The sequence below is a fragment of the Thermobia domestica genome, chromosome 18 (assembly GCF_964235325.1).
Source record: "Thermobia domestica chromosome 18, izTheDome1.hap1.1, whole genome shotgun sequence".
In the NCBI taxonomy this organism is placed as follows: Eukaryota; Metazoa; Arthropoda; class Insecta; order Zygentoma; family Lepismatidae; genus Thermobia; species Thermobia domestica.
The window spans coordinates 9,126,870-9,146,677 of record NC_137471.1 but is presented as its reverse complement, the minus strand read 5'-3'; the positions used below and the strand labels follow the sequence as shown (position 1 = coordinate 9,146,677).

The following is a 19,808-nucleotide window of genomic DNA, read 5'->3' as shown; positions in this document are numbered from 1 at the left end:
CTACCTTTTTAGCCTTGTGACAAGGAGTGTTATCATGCATGGAAAACCACAGTCGTGGTTATGGATCATATCCACTAAATAGTCCTGAGGAACGTTGAAAAACTGATCTGCATTCATCGTCACATTTTGTGGTAAGAAAATATAGACCACCTCTACCCTTTTCACCTGAAAAACATCCCCAAACCATTACAGTCTGGGAGTGCCTAACGGTCGGAATCGTATACGGCGGGTCGTATCAACCTGAAGATGATGGACATCGAACCTTAACAGCTTCCATTCGGAACAGTTGGAATGTGCTTTCATAGGAAAACATGACTTTCCTCCATTGTGCTGGTGTCCAGTGTGCATATTTCTTTGCGAAAGCGAGACGTTGTTTCTTCTTAGCAGCAGTAAGACACGGCAAATCCAGGTGTTTTTGCAAATGTGCCGAATTATACGAACACTAACGTTTTCCAACAGACTCGGGTGCATTTCTTTAAGTTCGGCCGCTGTCAGTCGAGGGTTCTTCTTTATTTCTCTCATTAGGAGAGTGTCTGAAGATTTCGTTGTTTTTCTTGGCCTTCCACTACCGAATTTGTTCTTTGGAACCCAGTCGGAGGCAGTCCTTTGGCGGCTGCCAGAACCTTCATTATGGTTGTTTTTTCACGGCCTGTACGTTTGCATATCGTCTTTATGGAGACGTTTTCACTTCGCCATGCATTTTCCGCACTGTTACAGTACGTTCCTAGTATATCACAAATGCTCAACACAAATATAGTAATAAATTAGAAAACACAAAGTGCACCATACAAAAACAAATCAATTTATTACACACACTATAGAAAAAAGTCACCCTTCATGTGTTAACCAATAATACAAATGAAGTGAACTCGCTTCTCAGCAGTAATGCGCTGTTGCCAGATACATTCAGTTTTTGAAACAAAACAACATAGATACAAGAATACAAAGTGATCGATCTCCTACTACGACAGCTTTCAAATGAGGTCCGAAGAGTTTTTGCGGCGGATGTAGATAATGTTATTCTACAACTGAAAATATGAATCTGAAGAATGTTCAGTGTTGCCATCCATAGATATTACAGTATTCACAGAATAACAATTCCTCCAGAATAACAAGTTAAGGCAGTGACTAAAGGAACGAACTCAACTGCATTTGATTATTTATCATGTGAACTACTTTTTAAATAACAGTTGCATTTAGTTTGTAATAAACAAAATAGTTTTAACATAGTTATTAAAATTAAGTAATAATGTTATTTAAAAAGGATTCATAATGAATGATTTGTATTCATGGTTACAAATATGTAATAGCTGCTATTAGAAACTTAGAATAACAACGGTTAGGGCGAGAAAAAAAAAATCTACTTCCTTTGCCCAAAGAAAAGTTGACGTTCGTCTTTGGAAGAATATTTAAGTGTTGATCTCCATAACGCAAAAACTGTAAGAGATGGCGACAAGCTGTTTTCTTGAATGAATTGAGCATCCCAACCATAAGTACTATTTCCTCGGGTTAACCCTCTATTCAAATCGGAAGTGGTACAAATTAACCACTTTCGGCTTCAATGTTGATCGTCAAGATAGTGAGAAGCTCTCTTTTGGAATTGACTCAGCGTCAAAAGAATAGGTGCCATTTTCTTAGCCCTACATTTAACCCAGAAGTTGTACAAATTAATTATTTTTAGTTTTCATCAACCATTTGGAACATTTACAGAGCTACCATTCCGACTGAATAGGAAGTTTGCCCAGTGATCTCTGTACATGTAGAAAGAAACTTCAGCGTTTCTATCTGTAACAGAAACGTGCTTACATTTAACAACTTAGAAATGTTTAATACTGTTAAGTGAGAAGCAACAGCTTTATTTTCTTCCCAGTACATTACAGAGATGTTCAACATATAGAGGTACGAGGTTTATATAAAGTTTTGAATTAGATAAAAGAGTACTTATCAAAATAGTAAATATATTTTAACACCTTTTCCTTCCTTCCTTCCTAAAAATCCTACTCCTAGTCTCAATAGTTATTATAATTACCAGGGCCCGGATCTTGTTGACCTAAAAAATTTTAAAAAGTGACCTATAAAATGACACTAAAATTCCTGTAAAATGACCCTAAAAATCACAAAAATTTACCTTAAAACTTACGTTTTCTCAAACTTTTATTTCGTTAAACATTGACATTTTTTAATATCCATTGGATTTTTAATTAACATTTCTCACTCATATTCAAAAAGTTTTGTTTCAGTTAGTTGCAAGTCCATTGTATGGCATTGTAAGTATTGAAACCGTCAATTCACTTCCGAGTTGAAACTAGGAAGCACTCTTAAACAATAAAAGTTATCAAGTGTAGACTACATGAAAATAATAGATAAAAACCTGTTTAAAACCCTACTTGCCTTGTCCTATGCGTAACAGAAAAAAGGTGACTTGTCAATAAGATCCGGGCCCTGATAATTACTAATACACTTAGCAGTGACATGAACTGGAAACTATTTCTGTGTCAATTAACTGCAAAGAAAGCGTACTTTATTCTTACCTCATTAATAAAGCCAAAATGCACCAGTTCTTCTGCCAAAAGCAGGGATGTATCAATTTCAGACACGAGGCACGTCAATTGCCTATTCATCTTGTCATCCATACGCAGCAAAATGGTCATCTTTTAAAAGAAAGGAAAACGTTCATATTACACAGCTGATAATACACACAAAGTTGACATATGATTGCATAATCAACCTATACTGAAATAAGGGAATAAACTCAGAGATATGCCGACAAGGTAACAAGGAATTCGGATAAAACTACCTCCACCGCAGTCGCTTTGGATTAAAACTATAGATATAATACTTATTCCTTGTTTAAGTAATGCCGTCTTTCTTTAAACTTCTCTTCATGTGTTACTAAATTTAATATTATGTTAACAGGACAAGATAGAGGGATAAATTATATTGAGAGAGAGAGAGAGAGAGAAAGAGAGAGAGAGAGAGAAAGGGAGAGAGAAAGAAAGAGAAAAAAAACAGAGAGAGAGAGAGAGAGAGAGAGAGAGAGAGAGAGAGAGAGAGAGAGAAGTAAGTTGTGTGTTTGGCCTGTTCCCATCGGTGTATTGGGCATGTATCATATATAATATTGTATCACTTTTTGGATAAAAATCAGGACGTTTCAGATTTTCATACTAGTAGTCAAACCTGTGCAAATAAGACAACAACGAAACAGGTAAGTGATAGATATGTTCTAGGTTCACGAATTCAGAAATTTCGTCTTGCACAAAAGTAAACCGGCCAGCGTGTGACACATTACGTGAAATTATGTCCTTTTGGTTCACTGAGGTTTATGATAATGTACTTTATTTTTAAATGCAAGGCTTCGCTCTTATCTTATAGAATTTAAAATGAAAATAAAATCTTACACTAGACATTTTCACAGAATTCACCATAATTCTACAAAATGGTTAACTGAGTATTCATCAGGTGATAAACTATCGTATTAGTAATGTTTATTTGTCACTAAAAAGGCGTTTGGAATGTCTCAAAATTCAGTGATCATTTTTTGTCATTAGTGGTTGTCATGAATAGTCTCAAACTTATTCACATCCAATTTTGCGTAAAGTAAAGAAATTCGATTATACAAAAATTAACGTTCAAGTACATCATCAGCATCTCTATGAGATATTTTAAAACAAATGTAAAAGCGAGCAGAGAAAGAAAATGTCTGTTTAATGCCAAAGATCTTTGTTTTAGCATTGAATTATTGAAGATAAAGAGAGGGTAGCAAGTAAATGAACAAGAGCACTACGTTGAACTGCTGAATTTGATTGTAAGGCATGATTAGAAAGATACAAACTATTTGTTAATCGCAACTACGTTTGCTAGAACTTCCAATGGATTCAAAATGACTTAAGCAATTATGTAGCAGAGGAAATGTTTAACGAAATAAGGTATTAAATCTTCAGTTCTCCCTTTGTTATAATGCTACTTCACAAAATAACAGCTGTAGCAACTTTGAACATTGTTACAGGTGGAAACATAATTTCTATGATTTACATGTGATACTGGAAACTTTTCTATGATTTACATGTGATACTGAAAACTTTTCTATGATTTACATGTGATACTGGAAACTTTTCTATGATTTATATGTGATACTGGAAACTTTTCTATGATTTACGTGTGATACTGGAAACTTTTCTATGATTTACATATGATACTGGAAACTTTTCTATGATTTACATGTGATACTGGAAATTTTTCTATGATTTACATGTGATACTGGAAATTTTTCTATGATTTACATATGATACTGGAAACTGATCAGCCGCAGTATTGGCCAAGACTGTGTAAAAATGAAACGAAGTCTTAAACGTCCCACGAAGGATGACTACGAAATCATCCTGTCATGGGAGGAAACAACATAACCTCGAGAAAACACAACATTATGTAATCCATTTAAAAGCATGCTAATATTACCTTGTGCTTGACAATGTCGAAGGGTGTATTACTATTCATGATCTGTTTCTCGACTGCTTCACTTCTAGTAATTCGAATGTGACACACTGGTACTCATTCTGAGGGGCACACAAATGATTTAAAAATCCCTTTTCACAACATGATCTTCACATTGTTTCTTTATACCTCAACATTGGTAATTTAACGAGTATTAAGTAAAGATTTTCGATACATATTGTTACCTGCCTTTCCCAATATATCATAAATTGCTCATTTTATACTACAGGGTGTCCACAAAGTCACCGAACCCGATGTTTAAGACCGTAAAACTAAAAAACTGAATGGAATGAGAAGGGAATGCTCTTTGCAACACAGAAAGCCCTATATATAGAGAAAATTTTCAGACACAAACATGTTTCTTGCAATGCATGATTTAATAATAAACATTAAAAATGTTACCCGAGTCGAAAAAGGAATTTTTGCAAATCGATTATACTGAATCACAGAAGCATACCCGTAATTTTTTTCAACATTTCTCAATACTACCGAACAATCTGGATGCCCATACATTGAATTTGACAAAGTACGTTAATGAAGTCTTACAAACACTGCACACGTGTATTATTGAGTTACTCACAAAATCCATGTTTTTACAATAATATGAGCCACGCTGGCAACACTGCTGCTGTCATGTGTCACTGACAGATGGGTTTAACCTCTAGCTAGTACACTAAGCCACTTTCAATGAAAAAGGAGATTTCTTAAGGAAAAATCTGATAACGTACAAACACCTTGCAACTCTGAAATGTAGCCATTAGTTTTTCATTTGTTTCATGTGCCTAGAATAGTTGCTATCCAGTTAGCTGTTCGTTGTTCGATAGGTGATGGTGTCCACTTGTGCTGAACTGCTTTGTTTTTCAAAATGAAATTTTCTACGCAGGAAGAGTGTATATTGTGGAACAATACATCCTAACAGTGTCATATTCTGGTGTAGGAGAAGCATTTAGTGTAAAGTTCCGAAAATCTTTGCCACAGAAGTCAACCATTTTTCCCTAGTTCAAAGGTTTCACGAAACTGGACCAGTTGGGAACAGGTTACGATCAGGACGCCCCTCTGTTTTGGTGGCTGACGTTATGTAGCGTGTTGAACAAAGAATTGTAGCATCACCAAAGAAGTCAGTCAGGAAGCTCGCCTCAGAATTGATTTACGCAAGTCAACTGCTCACAGGGCTGTACGGAAATTGAAATTTTATCCATATAGAGTTCATGGTGTTGCATATGAATTGAAAGAGGTGGATTTTGCATCACTGTTGTGTTATTGTCGTTAGTTCCAATCATTATCAGAAGTGGTGTCAATGTTCTGAATATAGATTTTTTTTGACCGACGAAGCTTGGTTTCAAGTCCTTAGTGTGCTAGTTAGGGGTCAAACCCATCTGTCAATGACACTTGACAGCAGCAGCGTTGCCAGCGTGGTTAATATTATTGTAAAAACATGAATTTTGTGAATAGATCAATAATACACGTGTGCAATGTTTATAAGACTTCATCAATGTACTTTTTCTATCAAATTCAATATGTGGGCATCCAGATTGCTCGGTAGTATTGAGAAATATTGAAAAAATTTACGGGTATGCTTCTGTGATTCGGTATAATCGATTTGCAACTTTTTTTCCCCGACTCTGGCAACATTTTTAATGTTTATTATTAAATCATGCATAACAAGAAACATCTTTGTGTCTGAAAATTTTCTCAATATATAGAGCTTTCTGTTGCAAAGAGCGTTCCTTTTCATTCAATTTTGTTTTTTTAGTTATACGGTCTTAAACATCGGGTTCGGTGACTTTTGGGACACCCTGTATAAATAGGCATAATATACATGTCCTAAGATAGTGCACTACCTATTCACCTTACCCTTTCTTATTTGTGTTTAACTATTTCCTCTTAAATATAGTCTAGTCGCAGTCGGAATCCCTCAGCAGACAATTAATTCCAATCGCAGAAAACGTAATGTAGCCAGATAAAACCATTATTATGTATTATTACAAAAAATTGAGATAGTTTGACCTGGCTACATTGCGCACTCTGCAATTAGAATTAATTGTCTGTTGATGATTAGGACTATTATCTGATGAAGAAATAAATATCGAATAGGAAACCTAGTGCACTATCCTAGGACACTCAGAGGCTTATCAATTTAACGCAAACACTGGAGCTGAAAACATGTCAGATGTCTGAGTTAGAAACAGTCAGGCGGCGAATCGAGCGCCGGCCTGTTGGTGGGAGGAAACTCCATGCTACATGAGGAGCAGTACGATCGCACTGTGCAGTGAACTGAGCAAAAACTGATAGTGTAAAATGTACGACCTATTTGATTTTCAGAGCGCAACACTGTTGGTGCTCGGTTATATGGTGCGAGCGTGACGAAAATAACAAATGTATTGGGTGTATGGCGGGAGACTGTTCAAAGTGATGACGGCCTACAAAACTCACGAAAAAACTACATCGGCGAAGAGAAAACTGTCGGTGACAGCTCCCGCCGAGCATTAAAGCAATTGTCATTTAGAAACGTCGTGTGACTGCGGTGCAAGTACAAGTGTTGACAATTACAGTCAGCCGCGAGTTACATGGCAAACATATGGAATCGGGTTGCAAAGGAGAGATCGCAAAACGACAATGGTGCCTCGAATATGCAACATTGACCGCTGATCACTTGAAACATGTAATATGATCATGACTTGAAACGTGTAATATGATCGGATGAGTCACTATTTGCCTTATTTCAAACCACGGGCTGAGTTTATGTGTAGCAGATGCCCAAAGAAGTTATCAGGGTTCCTACTTACTTGGTAAACACGAATTCGCTGACTTTTCCAGATTTTACACATCACGATTTAAAAATTTTGATTTATATTATATATCTATAATGTAAAAAAGTAACTATACTTTTCCCGACCAGAGTGTTTCCCATCTACTACGCATGAACATGTGTAGTGTGTGTGTAAGTAGAGAAGTTTTTCAAAAACAGCCGAATTTATTTTATAAAATATCCCCTACCAAACAGCGAGGCAAGGCACAAAGAGAAATGGGTTCTGACAAGTAAAAAATTCATACCTTAAAATTCCCTGACATTTCCAGCTTTTCATGAAATACCTTGACTTCTCCAGGACCTTTTAGAGTAAGCTGAATTCCCTGACAGTTCCAGGTTTTCTACGTCGATGAGAACCCTGTGTATGATCCGCAATATCTTTACCCAACTGTGAAACAAGGTGGCGGATCTGTGATGCTACAGGCCACAATACCATAGTTTCCAATGGATCCTGTGCTGACGCTTACCGGTCGTGTCACTGTCTGTGATTATGTCGCCATTTCAGGAGACTATGTACATCCTATGGTCTAAATGTTTCCAAACAACGACGCCCAGATTCCAAGATGATAATGATCCCATTCACACAGCTGGAGTTGTTGTGGCGTGGTGAGAGGAACATCGGGATGAAGTTGTACACCTTACCGAGACTGCCCAATTCCAGGATCTGAACATAATTAAATATCTATGATCTTCCAGTTCCATCCTCTCTCACGGAACTACCTGATGCACTACACGCGAAAATGATATAATATTCTACTTAGTACCATTCACGGCCTCTGAATCCATTCCACGTTGCATCAGAACTGTTCCGAGAGAGGAAGTTGGTTCAACGTCATATTAATCTGGTAAGTTGAACTTTTATCAGGTATTTCCATCGAAATGATGTCACTTTACATAAGAGCAATCTATAAAACATTATAGAGACAGCAGATAACCAGTACAGACAAAAATTAGATAATATTATTGAATTACCATGGTTATTATATATATATATATAAACAATGTGAAGATCGTATTGTGAAAACGGATTTAAGTCATTGTGTGTCCCTGAGTATGTCAATGTCATACTCGAAATATTGGAAGAAAAATTGATTGGGGAACATTACTAGGCGAGGAATTTGATATATTACAATGTATTCCATTCGCTCGATAAGTAATTATAAATACTCCTTCTATATATATTATTCCTCTCTATATAATTAGTCGGATACTTTTCTTGCGCGCTTAATTCTCATCTAGTCTGCACCGTCCATAACGAAAGTATATAACAACTGCAATATTCGTGACGGAGATAAATACCCATGCTATTGACGACCCCATTATCGTCTTAGTTAATGAATCAATCAAAACTACTGCAATGTTCTATGGGATCATTATGTTCGTAAGTTAGATAAATTATTTTTAAAACACAAACACTAAAGCTGTATGAAGTTTTCACCGTTAATTTCTAGCCTTTTCTATTGTAAATCTGAAACATATCAGTTATAAAGGAATTAAATGAAATCGTTAGACTTTTGAATAACTTTTGCACACTAACAGAAACGAGAGAACAAAAGAATCCCGAAAAGATCTCCAAACTAAACTTTCTCCACCGCAAGCTCACTTAGTTTGCTAATAAAACTCCAACTGACCAAAACAGTATATATTGTATAGCAGTGTTACAATTTCGGTTATGTTATATAGTTTTATTAGCAATCTTCAATTTTCCAAAGCTATACAATGAATAATTTACAAGCTCACATAGTCTAGATTCAACCAATAAAAACGAAGGTCTTTCTACGATTAGGCAATCTAACTTTTTCTCCCTTGTATGTGTACAATATTATTATTATTATTATTATTATTATTATTATTATTATTATTATTATTATTATTGTTATTGTTGTTATTATTATTATTATTATTATTATTATTATTATTATTATTATTATTATTATTATTATTATTATCATCATTGAATGCAAATCTTACCAGAAGTTCACAGCTCTCCTCTTTGGGTTTGACGTTACACATCATGTTGACTACCCTTCTCGTTTCCACGTCTACTGGCTCAGGAGTTACGGACTTCACGGATTCCGCCATCTCCGGAGAAACGGCCCTCGGTCGCGGTGGAGGTGGTTGTCTTGGGGCAAATGCAGTCAATGGATAGATCCCGTATCTGGAAATAACATGGTCATCAAACATTTACAAACACTCTAAACAGTTACAATAACACAGATTGTGACTTTGTTACAAGGTTGTTTTTCAATCAATTTATACTATAGTTTATTTTATAACTAAAGACCGAGGTAAAATGGCAAAATAAATTTTAGAAAAATAGCAGTTTATATTGCAAAAATGTGTTATATTTTTATGTAATTAATTGATCAAAATCTCACATTAAATGTATACATTCAGGAGTCTAAACACCACTAACTGATAAGTATATTGAAAATATCAATAACTAGAACACATCAAAACAGAGACAGAGAAATAAAATTAGAAATCATAGAAATATTCGTATCAACTGGAGAGAACAAACATAAAACTGGAGAGAAAATAGGCTAATGAATATCATGACCAAAAACTACATTTGAAATAACACTGTTCATATTAAGTAAATCCTACACTGACACTTGATAAAGCAGTCATGCCATACAACACCTAGTTCCTTTCTGAAGGATATCATAAGCATTTTCTTTAGATTCCCTATGTATAAATTATGGCGTCTGGCGTTTGAGGCCTGACAACGACCGTTCAACATCTATAGATGTGACAGGGCCATATTTGAAGCATGTTACAACCAGTGGTGTTATCCTAATTTTTTAACAACCGGTCACTGCGAATATCTTGGAAACGAATTATCCCAGATAGATCCTTGTCAGAAAAATATTAGAAAGACATTACTCCAGCAGTGGATCGACAATTGTTGAAAATGGTATGTGTGTGTTTCAAATATAAATAACCTTCACTACTACACTCATGTGATCCCATTTTTCATTCTTGATATCTGAGCATTTGAGATTAAGAGATAAACGCTTATACCTTGCTTCTGAGAGATAACATGTTTAACCCTGTAGCTGTAAGAAATTCTAAAAACAAAGATAGTTAAACTAAAATTTACTGTTCCTATGTATAACTGGGTAAAATGTACTGTTCTGTCTGGACATAAGAAACGGTTCTGCGAACTCGAAATATTTCAACAGCCCGTTCTAACGAACCAAAACGAACCGGACGAATAGCACCACTGGTTACAACCTTACAATTCATAGCAAAATTAGACGGCAAATATAAACTATGATTACAATAGTATTAGACAGGAAATGAGACTGATTTTCTTTAAAAGATGATTTTATCATTTTTAACATTAAAGATTATCTCCAAAATAGTCTCCTGGGGCAGCTATACAGCGATGGAGGCGTTGTTTCCTACTTTCGCAACAATGTTGGAAGGCTTCTGCTAAAATATCTTTCAGTTCGTCGGTTACGCCCTTCTGAATACGATGAAAAGTATCAAAATTACGCCCTTTCAAGTGGTTTCTGAGAAAGTAGAATAAAAATAAGTCGCAGGGACTGAGATCTAACAAATACGGGGGCTGAAAAACCACAGAAATATTTTTTTCTGCCAAAAATTCATTGATAGACACTGCCTTGTGATATGGTTTTTTGGAACCATCTTGGCGCACAAATGACTCACCTAACAAGAGACTTCGCTCTTTCCACATTGTCATTCGTTTTTGACGTTGAAGGTCTTTCTCGCACGAGATTAGTCTTCCATTTGTTCTCGGCCCTCTAAAAAGGACTTGTTTCATCTGAACGCTAGTGTTCTGGATAGGAAAGGTACTTCATAAGACCTTTGTAACTCTTCATAAGTTGCAGCAACAGATTCATCAAGCTTTACACAAAATTTGATGGCAGAACGTTGATGCCGGTCAGAAACGCAAATTCAGACGTTCTCAACAATCGCGCAGGACTTGGAGCAAGTTCAAGCTTGTACTGAGTCAACGGCAAGGATTAACTTCGCTGTCGTGACGGTGGAGGTAGCAGCGTTGTCGGTTCGTTTACTGTTGCTAGCCTCACTACCTTTCTAATACACCTCGTAAACGACATTTATTCATGATGTCTTGTAAAAATGGTAAAATATGGCATTTTGGCACAACTGCTGGTCTTTATTTATGATGAATACTAAGGGAATGTCTCAATGGATTTGCCGTTTCCTTTGATGTTTTCAAACTAACGGAGAAACGAATTACAATACTGAAATTTGGCCCCTAGTAGAATATAACAGTACAAAAATACCTTGTGTAACACAGTCAACTGATTCCAACAAGCGCCCACGCTCTGCAAAACAGCGTTGTTTGAGGTCTACTTACAATGAGTTTGGACTGAATTTGTTCATCATAAAAATTTAGAACAGACTCTGGAACATAGTAAAAACTATCAGCACCATAAGTTTCAGTTTTATCCGTTATATATCTCCGTTAGAGGATGTTTACTGACATCTAACGACGAGATGTGTAATTTCGACTGCCTTTGCAACCAACAGAATTCAAAAATTCGCCTTCGTTCAGGAGTTAATGTGTGGAGTAACGGACCGATATGTCACCGTTATCCGTTAAGACGTTAATGTATTGACTCCGTCGACGAACTCGGCCAAAATAACTGTTCTGATTATCTATTACATAAAACAGAATTAACATATTTATTTTCGTTCAAGTACTGACAACAAGCTTAAATCACCGTTATCCACTAAGATGTTAACTTATTTACCCTGTTAATGAACACCACCGATGTAATTGGCTGTAATCTAAATAACATGATAAAAAAAATCCTACCTCAAAAGTAATTTTGTTGAACACACAATTGCTAATAATTTTCCTTTACGAATTCAAACTGAGACATCTTGCAAATATAACTCCGAAAAATATTAAAATATTAACAGTGCATTTGGGCCAGGAAGTGTTGAATGAACGCACCATACCTTGTTGGTTTGTGAGAATTCATATCGGTGAGACCAACAGCATGTTCGGATTAGCTTGCTAGAAATACTGTCGAAGCGTTCCCTCGGAAAATTGTTCGTTCAATTGCAGACAAGTCAGGCTACTCCATAACAATGTCGTTTGAGGCTTCCGCATAGTCGATAAGTGAAAAACTTGACTTATGGGCGCAACACAAGTTGACACCGCGTTACAAGAGTCCCAGTTTGGAAGTATGAATTTCTCTACGGAGTAAGCAGAATTTTTTCTTATATTGCACTATCACTTCTGGTAAAAATCTGGAGAGTAGTAGATCAAGTTTAACTTTTGGTACCATGTACCTCTCAATGAATAGTTATTGCTTTAGCAGCAGATGCCTGAAGCTTATAACCCTGAGATTGACTTCAGATGCGGAACACACTGAATAATTTTCTATTTACATTTCCTTAATACTTCCTGCTGGTTTTTCCTTCCCCTGATTGGTTGGATTAAGGGTTAATATCCCTTTCAGCACTGAAGCGAAGCAATAGCGTAACGTGGGATTCGAACCACGTGAGCTTCCATCGAGAATCAAACCCGGGTCTACCGCACAGAAAGCACGTACGCTTATCATATAGTGACGAAAGGAGTTCTCCCCTAGCTTGAAACCCATGGACTATAGTAAAGCTCTTACCTTCAAATGACATTTAATGCATGAACAACAAAGTAAAGCACTACCGGAGGACCACCTATTTAACACAGTCACGTTTTACTATATCAAAACTCACAATGCACATCAAATGAACTTTTTGGATACTCACTTCACGTCCTCTACGAATTTTTCCAGTTTTTCCCTAGCAGGCACATCACACATTCGCATCTGGACTCCAGGTCTATCCGGGTGCACTATTTCACTAACAACAACATCGGGGCCATATAGTCGTTGTACAACCTCATCTGTTATTGTTTCGGAGATGTTCGCTGTAAATAAATAAGATACAATAAATAAAAAAGATACAATAAACAAAGAATACACATATAACACTATACATAACCAAAAAAGAGCGCACTTACACATCTTTCAGTAGTTGATCTTATATCTAGCAAAGTGTGAACTAGAGGGAAATCACATGGTAAAAGTTTTATCATTACACGCTAAGGAAAAAAACAAACGTAACCAATGTAGTTTTCTGAATCTGAATGAAACTTTCTTCTCAAAGCTTGCAACGATCAAATTATTATTATTATTATTATTATTATTATTATTATTATTATTATTATTATTATTATTATTATTATTATTATTATTATTATTAACTTCCCTCAAGAGCTATCATTGATCTCTAGACAGGATTCTAGTAAATATAGGTATGTATCCTTCGTCCAGGCGTGCACCTAGAAATTTTTTGTTGGTGGGGGTTCCGATACTACAGGCTCCAATGTCAATAAAGTATTAAATGGGTATATTTCTGCACCCAAAAGACAGTAAGTAATTGTAAAATACTTCCTCCTATATTTTCAGAGGGAAAAATGATAGAACTAGATTACTTTTATGAGAGAGAGAGTACAGATGAAGTGTAAGATCAAATTTTCATGTTATATCAATCATCTCCCTGTTATACAAGTAGAGTTTTATTGAGAAAGTGTACAAATGTATGTTGGGTTAGGAATTTTTTTCGAGGGAGGGTGTCCGGACCCGGTAAAACCCTTCGTGGCTGCGCCTCTATATTTCGTCCCATCCAATAAATACTTGTGGGCCTTATGCAGAGTCGTTCTGACGCGTGATTAGTGCCATACTAAAGAATTCGACTAACATATGCGTCCTGCAGTAGTCCAGCCTTTAGTATGACACTAATCATACGTCAAAACGACTCTGCATAAGGCCCTGTAAGTCTAGACGGAAGAACCTCAATTTACAGAAACTACTGTAATTTATAAGTGCAAGTTCTAGCTCATTTGCTTAATAGAACTATATCTGGGATAGTATAGCAAAGGTAGAACGATCATTTCCTTATGTTTTCACATGCGGTTTAAGATTGTTTCAAACTGAAAGTGAAGGGATAGACTGAAAACTGCAATTACTCATACGACATATAAAAGAACTAACTAATTACCGGGAATACTGTCCAGATATTTACTTACACATGTCAATACCGCGCGAGCCTTGAAAACGAAGTTGGTTATTCTAACCACCGGCATAACAGTTCTTTGCGGACTTGGGCCTGCTCCAACGCCTTCTGTTGACGACTAGTGGAGCTAGCGTCCAACCTAATGACGAATGTGTGGTCAGTGCGTTGCGCTGCTCTGCCTCTAAAAAAAAGTGTCTTGGGAACATTCTAGGTCACGTGACCGTAATGTCTTTTATTCATGTAACTCACCAGTTTGCCTCACGACGCTCAGAGGACGTACTGCGGCCCGGAATCGAACCCGGGACCACATGGACATAAGTCGAACGCTCTAACCAATAGATTACAGAGCCATTCCAAGTAGGGTTATACATTGTTTAAAATGTTTTCGCAATTTTCGAATGCTGACCAATAGTCTTAAAATTAAAGTCGTGCATGAGATTGCCTTCACTTACTATTATTATTATTATGAAAAGTTTGACGTTAGAATTTATTACTAACTACTAAAATTTCGCTTAAACAGGATGTTTGACAGCATTCAAATTTACATCAAAGCAAGAAGACCATGCACTCTATAACCTATCCGCAAGATACGTAAAACATTATACAAAAGAAGTGTATTCCACGCTCTCATCTTCAATAATTATTTGATTGCAGGATTCTTTTGAAAAAAAAAAAAAAAGAAAAGAAAAGAAAAAACGAAGGTCACACCTTTCCTTCTCATCCTTTGTTTCTTTCTCAACTACAGGAAGGAACCAATTAACGGACATGATACCTGCATCTCAAGGTTATTGTATTATTGTACCACCATTACGTTATGTAATTTCCCTTTCAGACAAAAGCAGCGAAAGATTTTGGATACCCTTACCATGGTCTATTTTTGTCGATTCTTTCAGCAGGATTAACCCGTATTATATAGTGTGTGTTCGGAAATAAAATAACCACTATATGTTTCTACCCGACCGTCATCGCACATTTGATTCTCAAGTTATGACTTTTTATATCGTTCAAAGCAATTTTTTGGTGGGATATAACATCGAAACTATGCATTTGTATATCCAAGTTATAACCTATATATTATTTTTATGTTTTCATGTGAGCATTTATTTTCCACAGATGTTTCGGAACATCTTATATAAAGTTATCAGAAATGCCGTCAACGAGTAGATATCCTATATCATGGGAATATTTCTACGAATATACTATATTATGGAATGTATTTATCTATTTAGGGATTTTCAGAAAATGGTTCTATTAAAAGAGTGAACTGCGAATCGAAAAAAATCTGACACTGCTGAATACTATAACGATCAGCAGTACGAGTATACGCTCCTTGTCCTTTACTTTTAGATTTCCCAACGATGCTATGCGTATATAAGGGATACTTATAGAACCTCTACATGCGTATGTTTGTCGATAAATATTAGACTAAAAACAGTAACAGAAAGCGAGGAAGGCTTTCTGGAATCAATTCAGTGTCTTGAGATTGCTCAGTTAGTTCAACTGGAGTTTAGAGTCCTTTTCAGTACCGAAGCTACATGAGACGTAGACCTACAGTTTACCGTGGGATTCAAACTGCATGAGCTCCCAATGGAAATCGAATGCGGGTCTCTCCCGCACCAGTGTCCCAAGAATATGTTAAATCTTCTCTCTTAAGCCTCTATCTAAGCCAGACGTGGTAAAAATCAACTATCTCAGTACTGATCATCATAGACCAAAAAATGGTCATAGATACTGAGAACTGGTTTTCTGGAATCTATTTAGCATCTTAAGAATAGATTTTATCTCAATTTTTATCCCTTTACTAAAACTAGAAGTTGTAGACTTCCACTACTTCCGGTTTTAGTCTTCAAAACTTTGCAAAAACAGTAAGAAATGGCTTTCTGCGTCTCAAGAATAATTTTCTTCTCGATCTTTTACCCCTTTATTCAAACCGGAAGTAATTAAACCTATGATTTCCAGGTTCAATACTCATCTAAAACGAACTAATCATGGCAGATCTTTTTGGGGCTGAATCACTCCAACACCATCTGTTACCAACCAGCTGAACTACATCCACGCTTGTTACGAAAACGTGGCCAGGTGTTCGACACCGCAATAATAGATTCTATCTCTACTTTGTTCTCCTATTGGAACCGGAAATTGTAGAAATACGCTATCACTTCCGGTTTCAGTGTTGAATTTTGTTTTAATTTGGATTCAGGATTCCAAGAATAGATTTGATTTCGGCCCTTATTTTCCCACTGAAACCAGTAGCGAAAACTTGTGCACCTAGCGCGAATTCCGATGTAGCGCGGAGGGGAAGCATGTCCTCCAATAAAAGGTACCGTAGTTTAATTTATTATTTATTTATTTAGTTTTACTTTTGAAAGTTGAATTAGAACAGTAAACAATTTGTGAAAAGCAGTTCTGCAGTATAATTTTCCTGTTAGACGCGCTGTCACTATACCCGCTAGTTGACTTTGGCCATTGAATTCCAAAAGATTCACGAAAGTAAATGGCACATGGAAACAATAACTTACTTCTAATGTAAACTAAGATCAGTTACGGGACTGGAATAAACAGCACAACTTTTTGAGTATTCTACGCAATTATGAGTGCACAATATTCCAACTTATTAGTGCAACTCCATTTTACTTGTACGGTCACATTTCGATATACTTTGGTAAGGTTATAACGCGGTAATAAAGCATGTCTCCCAGAAATCGTGTTACATCGGGCTTCTGTTGTATTTATTTCTATATACAGTAGAAATAGCGAGAAACTGTTTTTTATATGCATTCGGCATCCAATGACAGATTCCATTTTCTGAATGTACTCCTTATTTAAAATCGGAAGTAAAAAATCTATTTCTTCCGGTTATTGAATTCACATAATTTGGAAGTATTTTCCAGTTTTACAATGTAAAATGAAACTCATATGTTTTAATTTCGCTTTATATTTACATGAATGGGGAATTAAAAGTTAAAGAAGCAGATTGACAATGGATAATTGCTTCTGTATTGATAATGATGATGGTAGATTATACAAGGTACTATAAAGATAACCAAGAAAGTTCTATCGCTTTTTCACCCATCACCATCGATCATCGATACGTCACCGAAGACGTATCTGGAAGATCATAGTCCCCATTAGCATCGAGGACCTTCTGCCAACGTTCTGGAAGGCCATGGAATCCATCGCGGTAGAACTTGGTGGGCCGTGAAACGAAGAAGTGCATTTTGCACCTCTGCTACGGATTTGAACTGGCGTCTTCTAAGATGGTTGTCCAAGGAATGGAACAGGTGATAATCGGACGGTGCAATGCCCGGAGAGTATGGCGGATGCAATAGTGTTTCCCATCCAAGGCGCAGAATAGTATCCCGGTTAATCCTAGCCACTTGGGCTTAGCCTTGTTCTTTAACAGTAGGACCCCTTTTCGATTCAGGAGTGTTGGCTCCAGAATTTTGAGTTTTTCTTGAACACGGCTCAACTCCTGACAGTACACAGTTGTATTGATGCTATGATCAGCCCGTAGCAGTTGCCGATGTACGATGCAGCGAGCAGTCCACCAAGCACGCCTCCTGGACCAAACACGCAGGAGGACCTTTTTCTGGTGTAGTGCTGGTTTCGGCTGTTTTGGAACCGGTCCATAAAATGCTAATCAATGATGACGGTGCCGTTAGAGCTTCGTACAGGACCAAATTCTCATCACATGTCCCATCCTGTCCAAAAATGGCTCATTCCTCACACGAGACAGCAAAGAAACACAGGTGTGCTCGCACTGCCTTCTGGCCCGGAGTCAAATCATGTGGGATCCATCAACTCAACTTGTAGTGCTTCCCAAATTGACTGAGGTGCTGCCGAATGGTTTCTCCATTCATACTGAATTGTAGTCCCAGTTCCTCACATGACTGGCTACTGTTCACCTCGATTGCTGTCTGAAGATCTTAATTTTGTACATGAGTTGGTCTTTTGGCACGTGTGCATCTTCGAGTGTTTCGTCACAGTCCTTAAAACTTGTTAAACCACCGCTGCACTGTCCGCATAGTCACGATACTCTCACCAAACGCCTGGCATATCTTCCGCCCCTCTGCAGCGGCGTCTGACCTCGGTTTTAACTCATACAGCACACACGCTCTTACGATGCTCTGTGGAGGACCCCTGTTCACTCTGTCCCTACGCAAGTTCACGGTGTAACTGAATGCCACAACCAGGTAGTATGTTGGATATACTGACACCAACAACTGACTTTTGCCTTATCTCCATTGGTATTCAACTCACGGTGTGATGGCTGATTGAACACAGCCTCACCAAAAGCGACAGAATTTTGTTGGTTACCTTTATATATTGCGAGTATTTGAAGTCGGTTTAGAAGACAGTGGAGAGTCGAGACAAGTCGAAAATGAACTGAAAGAATCAACGGACATATAATTAATACCAACAGGACATGTGATTAGCATGGAAAATGTGCACCGACCGAAGAGTATGTGTTGGTTAGACACCAAGCAGGAAGGAAGAAAGAAAGGAAAAAAAAAAACTTATGTAGACAGAATAATGTGATACAAGGAGATACAAGGATAATGTCAGGAGTTGAGGATCTTTAAAAAGGGGGGAACGAGTAAAGAAGTCTTTACTGGATTGTATTACCACAGAATATGATCAATAGCAGAAGGGGAGTCAAGCACTTTTTCAGGTTCTCTACTCATAACTATAGAGGCAATATTTTATTAACGAAGCTTAAACAAAGATTTCAAGAGACGACGAAAATAAATTTTTGGTTCACAGCTCTTCGAAATGAATGAAACAATGTTTAAAAAAATAAAGTGAAAAACAAAGAAAAAACACGAAAGAAAGAACATACAATATGGTTTCCAATACTACTTTTTAGATCCACAATTGATGGTATACTTCAGTTCGTTAACATTAAAAAGTTTTTTTTTTTTCACAATATTTTGACAGCAAGAATTTCCCAATAAAAAAGAATGCAAAACTCATTTCTATTTTAAAATTTCAATATTATGTTCTCCTTTTCCCTATGGATACAATACTACGGAAATGGTAATACCTCTATCAGATTCTCCAAATATCCATCGCCGCAGAAAAAAAAATGCCCGTGAACTCTATCCAATGCAATCATAATTGTTATAACCCATCTCCTTATATTTAACTTTATATTATCATAGACTTAGCTACGAAGTATGCCTGTACATACCCCAATAAAATGTTTTTTTTTTCTTTCTTTTTTGTGTATGGCAGTCAACTGTCACGCATTGTAAAATTTTGTTCTTTGTAATTCCTCAATTCATTAAAATAACGTTTTAACTTCTTTTTTTTTTAATATATACCACATTTACTAGAATATAAGCGCTCCGTTTTTCAAAATTTTTGGTCTACATTTCTAAGAGAGTACTTATGATCGCATAGTTGCTGTGCAACTTTTTTCTTTCTTAACATCTCTGGTTTTAGC

At 36.6% G+C, this 19,808-nt stretch overlaps 1 protein-coding gene across 3 annotated transcripts in view; it reads right to left on the bottom strand.

Annotated features, from left to right (window-relative positions):
* Window positions 1-19,808, bottom strand: part of Madm (MLF1-adaptor molecule) — a 236,947-nt gene that overhangs the window by 6,883 nt on the left and 210,256 nt on the right. For all 3 annotated transcript variants that reach the window (XM_081745202.1, XM_081745203.1, XM_081745204.1), the window contains exons 7-9: window positions 13,055-13,214; window positions 9,272-9,458; window positions 2,532-2,651 (exon numbers count right to left, since the gene is read on the bottom strand). In XM_081745202.1, the coding sequence (XP_081601328.1) occupies window positions 2,532-2,651; window positions 9,272-9,458; window positions 13,055-13,214 (467 nt within the window). The remainder of the gene's footprint in view (window positions 1-2,531; window positions 2,652-9,271; window positions 9,459-13,054; window positions 13,215-19,808) is intronic.